The 15,163-nt window shown below is 47.0% G+C and overlaps 1 protein-coding gene across 15 annotated transcripts in view; it reads right to left on the reverse strand.

Annotated features, from left to right (window-relative positions):
* Positions 1 to 15,163, reverse strand: part of ANKHD1 (ankyrin repeat and KH domain containing 1) — a 99,484-nt gene that overhangs the window by 3,917 nt on the left and 80,404 nt on the right. For 3 of the 15 annotated variants that reach the window (XM_051793677.1, XM_051793663.1, XM_051793671.1), the window contains 9 exons: positions 14,955 to 15,032; positions 13,365 to 13,511; positions 11,856 to 11,966; positions 10,211 to 10,360; positions 8,298 to 9,907; positions 3,330 to 3,524; positions 1,978 to 2,232; positions 966 to 1,141; positions 204 to 368 (listed from right to left, as the gene is read on the reverse strand). In XM_051793677.1, the coding sequence (XP_051649637.1) occupies positions 204 to 368; positions 966 to 1,141; positions 1,978 to 2,232; positions 3,330 to 3,524; positions 8,298 to 9,907; positions 10,211 to 10,360; positions 11,856 to 11,966; positions 13,365 to 13,511; positions 14,955 to 15,032 (2,887 nt within the window). Of the gene's footprint in view, positions 1 to 203; positions 369 to 965; positions 1,142 to 1,977; positions 2,233 to 3,329; positions 3,525 to 8,297; positions 9,908 to 10,210; positions 10,361 to 11,855; positions 11,967 to 11,988; positions 12,271 to 13,364; positions 13,512 to 14,954; positions 15,033 to 15,163 lie in introns of those variants that run through there. The other 12 variants (XM_051793666.1, XM_051793672.1, XM_051793665.1 and 9 more) reach the window with 10 other exon arrangements.

Raw genomic sequence — 15,163 nt, forward strand, 5'->3', positions numbered from 1 at the left:
TACCTGGAAGGTTTGGTACTGACAGCTCCATAGATGTTTTATGAACACACACACACACAGAGTAGGGAAAAGTCATGCAAACAATCTCAAATCTAGTTTCAAAGAACTGAAAAAAACCAAGCATGTCACCAATCCAAAAATGGATATCACACCACCGCATAAAGCCCCGGGTAAGCACAGGTGGGAAAAGGCAGCCACACTACCTGCTGAGCATCAGTACATTCTGTTGAGTTCTGGACAACTTTGATCATGGGATTCCAGGCGGGATCTGGAGTATGGAGCCCGTTAAAGAGGGGCCCTCCTGGGCCATCTGCCAGCTGGGGGTGCGAGGGGATCAGGGTGCCGCCGTACATGGAGATGGGCAGGCCCTGAGGGGACAAGAGAGCACTCAGTGAAGGGTGGCTGTGGGACCACGTCTGCCCAGGTGACAGGGGCAGGTCACATCCATACAGAACGTTCTAATGGCAGGAATCTCAGCACTGTGAGGGAACACAGGGCAGAGTATGGGACAATTATGTTGTTCTGCCATGCAGAAGATCCCAAGAGCACATGCTACAGCTCCTTCTGAAACGTGCTGTGAGTCCTCTCCTCTGCCACTTCCTTAAGGAAGGTGTGTGGTACTGTGGGCATCATTTGTGCTGAAAGCATTAAGCAAACCTTTAATCAGCTTCAAGAGCTGAGCAAGCTTTGTGAAACCTTCCTGAGCCTCTGAGAGAGGAAACACTGGAGAGCAAGGGAGGCCTTCAGGTACTGACTAGAGAACATTGGCAATCTACAACCTCTGGTTTTGTTCAGATGTGCCTCCAGGCTTGGGCAGTTCTGGGATGAAAGGAGGTTCAAGACTGGGGTGGTGAGCAATGGCAGCAGAGGCACACACACATGAAGTGTGAACAGGCAGAACAGGAGATATAACAAAGTCAGTCCTTGGTCATTTCACAGACTAAATTCAACCCTTTGTAACTTACTTTAGAAAAATCCACAAAACTATTTGGCATAGGTTGGTGGAAAATATTCGAGGGAGCCACTATTCCAGAATCATCTCTCTCCATGGGCTGATGCTGAGAAAACGTGCCTGGGTCTGACAGCTGCTGATGCATTGGATGACTTCCCATGACAGGCTGAGACCAACCTGATAGGCCTTCTGGAAAGGAGATTGAAAATGGAGATTGAAAATTCACTGCAGATACTCTGGAGTAGAATTCAGCAGCTACACACACCTACATCCACCCAAAGGCTCCCTGAAAACACACAGCCAGAGGTATTTGAGGGTTCTGCTCTGGCCAGGGCAGACCTGCCACAGCAGAAGGTACCTGCAGGTTTAGGCTGGTAATCCATTACAGACAGTGGAAACACACCTGTCTGACCTGCATCCCTCTCCCAGGGATGCTGCAGCAGACTCTGTACTAAGGCTGGCTACACATCCTTCTCCCCTCCAGTCTCCCATGTACGTAGGAACATAGAAAAAAGCTACACTTGTGACAGGAGCAAAAATAGGGAAAGGGTAGCCTGGTGAGGCCAGGTAAGTTTGGCCATCCTGATCCTCCAGACAAGGGTGGAGAGGATGGGCACTACCAGGAACTGGGAGTTCCAGGTGTCCACAGCAGAACAATGAAGATCCAATGGAGCTCCCAGCACAGTCTGTGAGCACACACCAGCTTTCCTTGTAACACCACAGCAGTGATGAGATCCATGTTAACCAAAGTGTGGAGGGCTTTGCTGGAACACACAACAAATGCAGGACTCAAAGGCTTGTCTTTAGAGCTGTCAATGGAAACGCTCTACACCTCAAATGCTGCACCTCCTCCTTTCCACAAAAACTTCACTTCCCAGCACTGAGACCCGCTCTCCCTTCGGGATGCAATGCACGGGAGCTGAGTACCGACTGCGGAACGTTATTCCTCCTCAACTTTCCTTTCCCAGTCCCTCTGAGAGGCCCTGGAAGTCTCCTTGGGCTGCCCCGGGCTGTACAACACTCACCAGACACGCTGTTGACTCCGAAGGACCAGATGCCGCTGTGGCCCACGGGAGCTGTGAAGTTGGTTCCCAAGGGCGTCGGAGTGACGGAGCCTCCCTGCCGGATCCTGGCGAGTCTCTCTGTCCCGATGGGAGGGGGGACCTTTCGATCTTGGTTGGCGTTACCCGTTTTTGGCTGGCCCAGGTTAGAAGGTGCAGAAGCAGCTGAGAGGGGCGAGGATGATCCTGAGGAAACTGATGGAATAGGAGATTCACCTGCTGAAAAGAGTATTTCTTGTGCTTAATAACACACAAAGCACACACAGTGTTAAGCATAAATGCCACCCGCTCTATCCCCCCCCCCGTATTATCTCAAAGCAAATTATAAAATGTTTTAAAGGCTTTTCCTTTTTTGGCAAGCATTCTTCAAGTCTTGCACAGAAATTCTGGCTACAAGTTATTTTAACTCTCAAAATCAACATTATAACACAAATGCTTTCAGCCATCAGAATCGTGATATTCTCATGACATAGCAGTGTATCTAAATTAATTACAAGAAAGAATAAGAAACATGGAAGAGTTTCAGGAAGAGGTGAAAACATCAGCCAAAACACCATAAATATCTAAACAGCCTGGTTTTGGTATCCACAACTTCCAGCAGAAGAGAAATCAGACAGCTTCCCAAAGCCACAGGTGTGACCTAAGAGCGTAAGTCCCGCCAACTTCAGAAGCGTCACTGACTCTCCTGGGGAAATCCAACTTCCTTTGAGCACTCCTTTAAACATTTTGGTTCTTAAACTCAAGAGAGTGGCACTGAAGTTGCATGCAGTGACATGAAAAACCTCTTCAGCTAAGATTCTGAATTAAAGACCCATGTTTTCTGTAAAGCTACTTCCATGTTCTTCCCATTAGGAGGAAACCCCCCACTGTTACCTCGGATGATGCTCAAATATTTTGGAACATTTTAAGTAGAATTCCAGATCCCAATTAAAAAAAAACAAAAAAGAAAAAAAGGCAAGTATAACTTCAAACCATGGCAAACATGACATTTTCACCTAATACTGCACTCAAACTACTTAGAGGGGAATTTTTAGCTTGGTATAATCACCTCTACTCCCCCACAGCTTCGTGCCCTCTCCTCTCAGAGCCTACAATGACTTGTTTTTTTGCCCAAATATACCTTTAGTAATGCTACCAGAACTAATGGCATGGGAAAAAAAACAACCCATAAAATAGCACAGCTTGGGATTTGCACGCCATCCTCACAGCTGCGAAAAGCAATTGGAAAGCATTTTGTGCATCACTGGGTAACTTCCCCTCAAGTTAGAAATCTACTAAAGACAATAGCTATGAATTTATAGTTAACTAAGACAGACCCATGAAGTTCCTACATGAATTTGTTGCGCTTGTCCAAGGATGTGGTGAAAAATGCTGTCTGTTAAAGCTGGGAGTCCCAACAGGCGCTGGCCCTTGAAGGTAAACCCGTGCTCCTTGTATGTTTGCTGAAAAGCCTGTCAAAGGACCTGAAGAAGAAGTTGTAGAGCTGTTGGATGGATCTAGAGAGGGTAAGCCTGAAATAAACATAAATTTGATTAAATATCTCTCTTTGGGAACCTGCTTCAAAGCACCAGAGAAAGCTAGTGCTCCAAATATAATTAAAGCATCTCATCACCTTCGGGGGCATCTGCACATGGTAAGGTCATTTTACAGGTGCACAACTCTCCCTCAGAAACAGCAGAGGCATTTCTGGAGGCTCTCTGGTTTGGCCTCAAGTTTTTGCAAAAACAGCCATCCCTTTGGTCACTGAAAGGAATGATCTGAGCAGGGAGGGTAGAGCAGGAGAGCTGGGAGTGGCCAGGACCTTTGCTTACAGAAAAGCCACACAAATTCAATAGGGATACAGGGCTCTGTGAAAGTCCCAGGAGAATCCAGCACCTGGGAAGGAGTTCTCTGCAGGATGGACTTTGCCATCCCATAGGTACCTTCACGTAGAGATCAGTCAGAGCATGCTGTGGCCAGAGAGACAGGGTTGACATGGCACAGCAGCACAGGGGAGGGGGCTGCTCTTCCTCCAGGGATGTGTGAGGGGAAGAGAGAGATGGAGAAAGAGTTCAAAGTCCCACAAAAATTATTAACAAGGGGGAATCACATTTTTTTTTTAATAAGCCAAAGCTTTTAAGTACTTTTCCAAAACGCTGTAAAAGCTCTTATCACACGTTGTTACCTGAAAGCAGAAACGGGCATGGCCATATGTTCACCTGAGTTTTGGGTTTAGTTTCAAGGGCCTATTAAACAAGATTAGTTTCAAAACCATTTAAACATTTCAAAATGACCACAACCAGGACCAGCCTACATTGCTGCAGAGCGAGGTTGAAGGCTGCACCTACTCACACCCCAGCACAAACAGCAGTTGGTGCCAGGCAGTACCTCAGGTCACAGACTAGAGGGGCACCTTTCAGCACCTGGATAGTTCCTGAAAGCCAGGTCTTTATCCCCCCAGTATTATCAACCAAGTCAACCTTAACTGCTTCCAGAAGTGCCAGATCCAACCTGCTCACATGGACAGAAATGACCTGCTGGATTTGAAGGAGGTACTTTTCTCACTAGCCTAAAGGTTAAAAAGAGAAGTCTCCCTTACAGCCAAGGAGAAATACACCCCCCCTTGCTGCTGGAACACAGGGTGCTCAGCTGAGGGACCCCAGCATGGCAGGACAGTCTTCTCAGGTTTGTCACAGCACGAAGTGCAGGACCCCGTGGCTCCAAGGAGGACCCCAATGCCTGTGACTGCACTGGGGTTGACCTGAGTTTGTCTGGAGTTACAGACTGGCTCCAGCACCTGCAGCCCAGGGCTCTCCCTGGGCATCTCCCATGGAGCCATGGACAGGACACTCTGGCCAACCTTCCACCCACAAATGTGGCAGCCAAAAAGGCCCCTGTGCTGACCAATTCCACCACAAATCAAAACAGGAGCTGCCATCTGGCTGACAAGCCACCAAGGACCCTGAGTCTGCCCCAAACAGAAGGGTAACAGAGGTGCTGCTGCCCACGGGCACTGCTGGGTTCCTAAACAGAGAACAAGGCAGGGATTATGACAAAACCAGTTCTTCTGCAGGAGAGGGATGCCCAGCTGTGTCTTTGGATGGCTCAGGAGGATGATGGGTACACAGCTTCTGAAGTGCAACAACTGGACAGGCAAGACCACTTCAGCACTCCTGGGTATGTTCCATGTGCTGAAGGGAGTGTGACAGCCAGAGATCCACAAATCCAGAGTTTTCAGGTCATAAAGAACACTTTTTATCATTATCTTGTCCTTCCTAAAAGTGGATGAAAAACTGGCTCGATGTTAAAAATAGCTATTCTGAACAACAACTTACCAAATTCTGATTGCAGTAACGAGCTTCCTATTCATGTACTTACCAAAAAAGTCAGGTTTTGTAACACTAAAATCTTCTGCAGTTACTTGGGCCATGAACTCAAACTCCTCATCGTGCTCTGGAAGCATAACTGAGCTTTTGAGAGGAGTGCATTGATCTCACACAAACTCTGCTCAAAATTCAGCTTATCAAAGCCACCAGGCACTTCTGCAGATGCTGCTTATTGCAAGGGCTACCTCCAGCTTTAGAGGAACAGTCACAACACTCAGTCACTCCATGTGAAACAGAGTCCATTTCACACAATTCCACACTCAGGCGCTGTTTCTTAAGTTGGCATATTTCCAGTTTCAAGACTTCTTTTAATAAGCCAGATCTCAAACCCCTTCTTAAAATGCAGAGGAAAGAAGTAACAACTAGATTTCTTTTGGTCTTCTCCACAGCCTCCCCAGATGGTTGGGCTAAGCCTGCCCTCAATCTGCAAGCTGCCAGGACAAGAGACCTAAAATGTGGGACAAATAGGCCATTTCCAGAGCAGATCCACAGTCCATAAGATCTGCAGGGGGGGGATCTGTGCCTGGTGAACTAGTGAAGCAGAGAAAATTCAAGCTGTAGCTGAGTTTACCCACAAACAGGAAAAGCAGAGTACCCAAACTTCACCCTGAGGTGAGAATCTGTTAAGAAAAGGCTGCTTTAGTGCACAAACGACATTAAATCTCCACCAAATCAGTTTAGAGGTGGTCACCAAGGAATGTTATTTGTGGAAAAATTTCCAGGGCTCAACTGTGCAAGACAGGCACAAAAGACAGCCCCCTGCTCCCTGAGGTGTAGAGTCACATCCTAGATCAGAGGATGGGTGTCCACCTGCTCCAAAGCCATTACCATCCCCTCTCACCACACGGAATTGCCAGGCCAGGCCCAGGCTGCTCCTTGTCCATGGTGCTGCTGTTGGCCAAAGGATGAGCCAGCACTGACTGGCCCTTCTGCCCCTTCCCAAAATCTCCTGAACCCTGTCACTGAGCCCTGTGGAAACAGCCATGGGAGTTCCCAGTTCAACTCACCTTGGAGGCTGAGCTGGGGACAAGCCAGTGAATGAGATGGATGGACAGAGCACACTTGGACTCTGAGGGAAGGTGTTGGAGAAGTCCTCAGCCTACGGTGCCCACTCCTTTCCTCACTATCACACCTTCCAAACACCCCCTTCTCCCCAGGCTCCCCTAAACCTGTGTGAGGGACAATTTAGATTCTGAAACAAAGGTGATCAAAAGCAGTGGAAAGTAAAACAATGTTAAATGTATCAACTAAGAACCTGACTAACCAGTCACTCCTGCCAAGCACAATTTCAGCAGCACACCTACCTATTTGCAGTTTTTCTTCACTTTGCAATATCCTAATCAAATCCCAGCTCAGAAAAAGCGTGTTCTGTCCAAATATTTTTGAGCTTCAGTTGAGAACTTCTCACTTAATCTCCCCAAAGTCCACTGCATGAGCTCTCCTTGGCTACCTACCTAACCTTCCTAATGCAGGGGGCAGAAACAGATTTACACTGCCTTTTAAATACTTGCAGTCATTTAAGGATATATAAAGGACCCCCACAGCAAAGAGATGACCTTTGCATAAGGAAACAGCAAAATGTTTTGCTGCTGTGGGAAGTCTCAGTCAGTGTTTGCACACACAGGGTGCCATGGGCAGAGAAATCAGCAGATCCCACTTGCCACAGGCTTCCAGCCCCAGGGGTTATGTCAGCAACAGCCAACTCTCAGTTTAGAGGAAAAGCTGAACCATTGTCAAGTGTTTCTGGAGCCTGCTGAGGGTCTGGCAGCTCTTTATTAACACTCTCTGACAAACAAGGTCCAGTTACTTTACCTTCCACATCTGGGTCTGCTTACTAGGCTGAGACTGGATGGGGCTCAGAGCTCTAGGTGTGCCCTGGTTTCACAGAGCTATACAGCCCAAATCAAACTATTAAGAAAACTACAGTCATAGCAAACACCCCAGTTTTGTGGTTAAAGCCAGTCAGAGAGAAGCTTTCTGGTTTGCAGAAGTCCTGCACGTTTGTAAATGAACTGAGAGGAGCAAAAATGCTGAAAACCTTCTTTCCTCACCATTACATCTTCCAAATGTTCCCTTCTGCTTTAGTCTGAAAGTCAAACAACTTGTCCCAACCCAGCATTCAAGTTCTGTCCCAGCATCAGCCCAAATACCCAACATGCTGTGTGGTTAAGGCTCTCCAGCTACCCCAGGGCACCCCACAGCCATCATGGCAAGGGCAAAGGGTGGCACAGAATAGATCTCTTGAGTGCCCCTTCCAGCCAAATGGGTGCAGCCAGTTGTCTGCAACATAGCTGGAATGCTAAGATCCTTCAGGCAGAGCACAGCAAGGGCAGGAAGCTCAATGTCAGTGCTCCTAACCCATCTCAAATAAATCCAGATAAGCTTGGACTACTACACTGAACTTCCTAATAAAACACCCCATGCAGTAGCACACCAAATTCCCAAAGCACAAAATAAGCTTACTAAAATCCCAGAGCCGTATCAGGAATCAAAAGGCACAGAGAGTTTCCCCTCACTGAGTCAAACTGGTGTCTCACATAAACTATGGAGCACATGCATACTGTTCCAGCTGCAGCTGGAACCTCCACATGTCCTCAGGTTTGGCATCACCCCACACTGTGTTCCATTCCAACCCAAACCCTAAAATCAGTGCTATTCTACAAACTGGTGGGAGCATTACTGTGTCTTACAGAGGACAAGCAATGCAATGTCTGCAATCTTCCCAACACCTAAGAGCCTAGAAGAGCTGAAGAAGAAAAAAAATCATCAACATTTTAAAGAGCACTTGGAAAAAACAGGCCATCCTCATTACACAAGCATTCTCCGACTGTCATTTGCAGACTACTCCTCTGTCAGTTTGAGATGATCAAAGTGCAATGGCTGAAGAATTTTGTCCAGTGCATGACCTTAATGACTTACCTACAGGACTAGTTGAAACCCGCTGGGAAGGTGGCCTGAAACCAGGAGCCTTGGAGTTGTCAGGATGGACGTTTTCCACGTGTCCTAGCACAGAGTTATTCAGAAAGGTAGACTGAACAGTGAAAGATGGGTCAGCTGCTGCTCGGGTAGAGAGTGGACAGTCTCCCCATGCTTGGTTAGCTGGCACCTGGTTGCTATCAAAAAGACTACTAAAGTGATTGAAGAGCGTTGCTGGCCCAAAGGCAGGAGGCAATGATTTGTTTGCTGGGTTAATGTGCATCTGAGAACCGTTCATAACGTTCATGGCTGATGAAAGCTGCACTGCAGCAGGTGGACCTTGAGAAGGTGTTAAAGGAACTTGATTCGTAACAAAAATAGACTGAGGATCTTGATGGAGGTTTGCATTTGGTACCACTGAATAGAAAGAACCTCTGGACTGCATCCTGTGAGTAACTCGAGGTGCTGGTACAGCTACTTGAGGTAAGTTACTGTTGTCCTGATTATCTGCAACGACTGACCTGGGCGACGCTAAGCTTAAAGGAGCAGTTTCTGAGCTGGATGAGAAAGGCATCGACATGGAAGGGCTGATCTCCGACATGCTGGTTGGCAGTATCTCCTCCTGGGCGTTACTGAGCGGGGCAGGGCTGCTCGAGGGGCGGGTCTCGGTGCCCCCTGAGCTGCTGCTGGCTGACATACTGCAGCTGCTCGCCACCGAAGCTGGTGCGTTTGCGGGCGGCTGCTCCGGGGTCGGCACCTTCTCCTTGGGCGCCGAGACGGCCGAGAACGAGTCCGCTTTCAGCGCGGAATGCTGCGCCGGCGGAGCGCTGGATGGCAGGAACGCCGTGGGCACCTGCCCGTTGTTTGGGGAAGCAGAGGGAGCTGAGGGCAGAGTGCTACAGGTGCTCGTCACAGTTGAGATGGCTGTGGCTGCAGCGCTCGTCTTGGGAACGCAGGCGAAGAGCTGCTTCCTGACCGAGGAGGGAGTCCGGTTACTGGTCACGCACAGCGGCTGGGTGGAAGCAGCTACAGACGAGGCGGTAACGGGACAACTGGACGTAGCTAATCCGGGAGACTCTGTCTGCAAAACGTTTCCATTCTGGCTACCTACACGACTCGAGCTATTATGCTTTGGAGAGCTGTTTGTGCTGCCAGGGTTAACTGGTCTCACCGGGAATGGTCCCCAAGTGTTCGGTGAAGGTGAAAAGGTTCCTCCAAATTGGGCCATAGGTAAGCGAGGGTGCCGGATCTGTTGCATAGTTTGGGCAGCCAGCAAGGCAAAATGAGGGTGAGAGTAAGCGAGAGGAAGAGACACCGGAAAAGACGAGCGCACGTTGGCAGGGACATTCTTGTTCAGTTTGTTGGTAGGTTGGAAGGTCGACAGCGTCGACGACTGCGACGTGACGAGGGGCGGCGCTCCGAGAGGAAAGGAGTTCTTGTTGGAAGCAGTCGCAGTGCTGACTCCAGATGAAAAGTTTGCATGGATTGATTTGGCGCTCGAAGCAGGCGTTCTTATGTGGGTTTTAGGAATCAAGTCTTCCAGTTCCTTGGCGGGATCTTGAATAAGGGCATTGATGAGCTGCACTGCGTATCGCGTGGACTCTGTACCACCCCTAGATTAAATACAAACAGGTTTATGTTTTGCAAAAGGAAACCCCACTTTGCACAACATTCCACAGCCTCAGTTTCAGACTGATCCATAAGTCTACTGTATGTTTACTCCAGTAAGTTATTTCTTGACTTCTGTGTATCTTAAGGATTATCTCTGAAGTCAACTGTCAGCATATCTTGGCAGCAGGAATGTGTGCTCTATTCAGTACCAAGAACCTAAATAGGTCCTGCCTTAAAAAGCAAACAAGCTTCTCAAGAAATGACACCGTGGACTGACTCAAGACTTTCATTTCAAGATACTGTACCTTATAGTGATCATCCTCTCTCCATTCTTATCTTTTTGCTTATCAACATCGATGTGGGCGCCAGTGACATCTTGAATTGCCGTGATGTTGCACCCACCTCTTCCCATTATTCTAGATACGACAGAAGCTGGGACTGATAATTTCTTTGACCTATATCACAAAGATCAGAAATCTGTGAAATGCATTGTCTGACAGTGGTTGAAGCAATATTCTTAAGTTTCAGGGCAGTAAGTGGTTTTCTGCTCATACTTTCTTCACCCTTTGGAGCCTTCTCAAACTCCTCCACTCAAATTATTCATCCTCAGTACCTGACAAGGGCTCTCCAGAAGCATTTATTCCAGCACTACTGTAACACAGATATATGTGCTTCACATTGCTTCAGAAACACTTCTGGTTTTTATTTTATCTTGTGTACCCCTCCAAAGTGAGACAAACCCTTAGCTTATCAACCTAAACTTACATAAACAGCGCTGCTTCAAATATAAAAGCCTGTGGTTTAGCTATTATAGCAAGGAGGTGGTGGCTTTCCAATGTTTTCCCAGGGATCAGCTCTGTAATATCTGCTCTGTAATATGGCTGCATCCATAACCTTGGAGTATTCATCTCTTTCAGACCTCAAGATCTGGAAGCGCTGAGTCACCAACAAACAACGGTGGTGGCAGATGGTGAAGGTGTGCAGGCCTGGGATTTAGGGAGCTGCTGGAAGCCCCTGTGATGGCAGCCAGGACTTGCAGAAACAGGCTCACTGTCAGACCACAATGCTGTCACCAGAGTCAGTCAGTTTAGAGTTTTCCTAATTCACGTGGTATTGGTGAGTCAGTGCACACACACAGCATTGGGAAGTCTTGGAACACGAGCTCTGCTTGCATTCAGACCCCAGCTGTGGTCTCTGGGCCACCACTGTCCCCAAACTTTATGGTGTGGACCTTTGGCACCCATACACTGCCTTCAGGCTTGGTAGTGATGTGCCTGGCTCAACACTGAACAATTAGAGGGGATTCAAAGGGAGTTCAGAAACCACTGATCACAGTGCAAGTGCCTCTGAACATGGGACAGATCCCTACCACCCCCTGGAAAGGCTGCCAGCTCCACGGAGCTATTTCAGTCCTGGAAACTATTCCAGTTCTTGATCCTCAGGAAATTGTTTCTCACTTAACAGGACTTAAAGGAAACACCTTTTATTCTAAATATCTAAATAAATGGAAATGTTCTAAAGCATCACCTCATGTAGCCAAGGTGGTTTCTTTCGCCCTCTCCTGCCAAGACAGTACACCACAACCTTTGCTATCTCCAGAACTTCAGAGTATTCACCCAGTTCTGTCCCACAGCTGCTTCCTGCTTTGGGTTTTCTTCCCCCCCTCCAACCCCAAGGCTCCTCTCTCAAGCCAGACATCCCAGTCACTCCCTATCAAACCAGAGCTTCCATCATCACCTAACTTTCAAGAACACCCACACTGCTCACAGGGCTCCTGACTGTACCTTGGTCTGCTTCCACCTCAGCCCACTGGGAATCCCAGGGAGACATTTCTCCTCCAAGAAAGCCCACCCCAGTGTCCAGTCCCCTCCCACCCATCACCCACAGTCCTTTCCCTCCCTCCCTGCCAAGGCTGATGGTGTTGACCTGGAGAAGTGTCCCAAGCAGTACCTTTTTGCTCCGGAACAGCAGCGCCCTCCTCTCTGCAGCTGGAATTGCTCAATCGGTGTTGGCTGCAGAGTGTTGCTGGGGGGAGGGTCTTTCAAAACTCTGCCCACTTGCCTGTCAGGGGCAGAAGGGATGTTTGCATCCGTTACTTTGATAGACATCCTTTCTAGCTGGGGGATCACTCACAGGGAAAGGGAAGGAGAAGGATTCTTGTTGAGACCAGGAGAGGCTTTGGGAGAGGAAGCCGTGCAGCTCCCGGGCACTGCGACCGCGGGTCCGTGGTCACCAACAAAGCTCTTTGGCAGGACACACTTCCATCAGCCAGGGCACAGCAAACACCAGTGCAGAACTGTATGGAATGTTCCTCATGGCACAGGGAAGGAGGACAGGGTGGGTTCTGGATGCCATCTCTAGAACCCTGCCATGGCCAGAAGAGCAGACAACACCCACATGAGCAGTTGAGCTGAGCTGGTGAGACTCGAGAGCCCCAGGAGAGCTGGAGCAGCCCCAGGTCAGAGGTGGATCAGCTGCTGTCTGGAGGGTTCCTGCCCAAGAGGGGCACAGGCTGCTACCACACACCCAGCAAGGCCATGGCACTGTGGAGAGCCCCACTGGCGACCACATCGAAAGGCAGAGGCCGAACCAACTCTCCAAGGGTTCAAACACCTAAATTTTCATATTAAGCTGCCTTTTTAAACCTTTATTAAGAACAGTCTGTGGTTTCCTCTGATCTGAACGCATTAAATTCTCTGTACAATTCTGTTCTTTGCACAGCCTGAAACTCCCCAAAGTGAGCATATCTGGTCACTGCCACTGAAGAAAAGCAGGAGAGCTTCATAAGAGCAGCCAAAAGCATCTGACACCTGTATGTTTGTGCTGTATTCCTTTTTGATAAAGAGAACAAAAAGAGGAAAGCCAGATGACCATTCTAGTTACAAGCAGTAGATATGATAAAGGTTACAAGAAAGATACTGGGGTGTTAATGGCCATACAATAAACCCCAGTACATTTTCAAAGGAAAAGTTTGTTTCACAGAAAACCTTTAAATCTCACTGTACCTCCAACCACTCACATTTAGGTGAATAAATTTTCCACAGAACAAGTGATCAAGGTCACTGCTCAAAGCACAGTGAGTTCTGGCCTTGAAGAGATCATCCATCTCTCCTCTACTCAAATCCATCCTGCCCTTAGTTCACGTGCAATCATCTGCTGGAGGGCTTTTCACTGCCCTCTGCTCCCTTCTCCTTTTATCTTTACTCCACTGAACTCACAGGAGAAGAAAACCCTCGTACCAAATAAAATGTTCATGTCATGCTGACGTTAAGTTAGTGAGGAGTCACTACAAATTAGGTCTGCAATTGGTTTTCACAGCACTGCAACAGTAAGGGGGGGTAGATTTTTTGTAAGTTAATTCTGGAATTATATAACCTTGCTGGACATTCTGTATTTGAGAATGGTTTACAAGCTAAAAAGTTCACTGACAGTTTTTAAATACAGAATTAAAGTCTTTACCTTCTAACGACTTCTTTCCAGCCTTCTTCTCTTTTCTGGCCTCTTTTTGGACTGGTCAGATTCAGCTTTACATTTGGAGAGGTCAGAGGCAGGGAAACAGACTTGTAAGTAGTCGACAAGGAATTCGAATGACCTTCACCATCAAGTCTGGGAACAGAAATGTGCTAATTACAAATCACAGAATAAAATTACAGCATTAAGTTTACATTTCTGCAGCTTGAAACCAGTAGCATGAACTGTTTTTATTTTCTACCTGGAATAACTGTTAGGTGACTTTGGGGAGGGTTATTTTTTACCTTTTAGTCAAGACTATGCCCTTCCTCCAAAAAGTAGAATGTTAAAGTGAATTAAATAATACCAGAAGGACTAAGAATAGAATAGTTTGTAATAGGTGGTACACAGCCACTCAGGCACCTCCTGATTATATGTCTATATTGTGTTCTCCCCTCTTGAAAAGCAATGTTTAGACAATAAACCTTTTAAGATGGCAGCATTTTCTCTCTTTACCTTAGTAAGTTTTAGCTCTCTGATAATACACCTAACCCAAGGTATTTGAAAGTTCTGTGGAGAACCTGTCCTCAGATAATGAAAACTGAGGCAAAGAACAAGAAAATGCATGTGATAGAAAAAAGTCCACTGGGGAATATCAATACCAGAGTAAACTTTAAAAGTTTTTCCCTGTTTTATCTGAAAATATCTAGTTATTTTTCCAGAAGAGCATTGCTGTGAAGTCTGAGTTTTGGTTTCAATTACAGCAGCATTGTCATCAGCATGTCTGTGATTAAAGAGAAGAGCAATTCAGGAAGGGTAAAAATTTAGAAATGACTGTGAGACAAAGTCTGCCTAGTGCAAGAGCCAAAGAGCACCTGCAGAAGTCAATAACTATACTAGTCCCATTTACATAATGTTTGATTCCTCAGTGTACTTTATCTAACAGAAGAACCACCTCTAACAAGGAGTCAGAAGTGTGCATTTAGCTCATCCTGCTGCAGTGAACTGCACAGGACCCTGAGACTCTTGTAGCAGACCTTGGATGAAAGGGCCAAGGCTGAAAAATTCATGTTCATAGGTCAGAACAGAGGCAAATTCCAACTTCTAACATTCCTAAGGCAAGCTCAAAACACACCCCCTCAACTACAAGGGCTGATGAATCCACTACTTCTGCACCTAACTTTGAGGAGAAAAAAGGAGAAAGAAAAAAGAAAATCCCAACTCTACAAACTCCTCAGTCAGTCTGACCACAGCCCTCTCTCTTTGCCCTTTTTGATGCCACAGTGTGTGTATTTTTATTGAAGATGGGTTCTCAGTCAGCCCAGTATCCTGCAGATCATCCCCTGTACCCTCTCCCCTCCCTTAGTGCAGGAAATGGAAATTAAAAACACAGCTATGGAGGATCAGACTCGTACTAATTAGATGTAAAAATAAACAAAGTCTACAAGACCCAGAGGGGATCTATGGTTTCTGACTCAGACCAATGAGCTAATCAGAAAATGGTGTTATAAAAATTATCAGAACATTCCCTGGGAACTGAATGATCTTCCAAACTGTTCACATGGCCCTGTATATCCCCTGAGTTCTTATGGCTCTCACCTCTGGCTCGACAAGCTTAAATCAAACTGGCCATCCACCTGGCAGGTGAAATGCTCAGAGTCATCAACTTCTTCCTTCCTTCAAATAAAGAGATTGCAAGTCAAATGAATTAATGATGAAACCATAAAACAGTCAACAGGTCACAAAAACACTTCTGTAAATGGACTTCCTTAAAGTCCCAGCTTATTCACTTTAAAATATATTCTAAT

This window comes from Manacus candei, unplaced genomic scaffold, assembly GCF_025592945.1.
Source record: "Manacus candei isolate 608988 ecotype Guabito, Panama unplaced genomic scaffold, ASM2559294v1 h1tg000037l, whole genome shotgun sequence".
Taxonomy (NCBI): Eukaryota; Metazoa; Chordata; class Aves; order Passeriformes; family Pipridae; genus Manacus; species Manacus candei.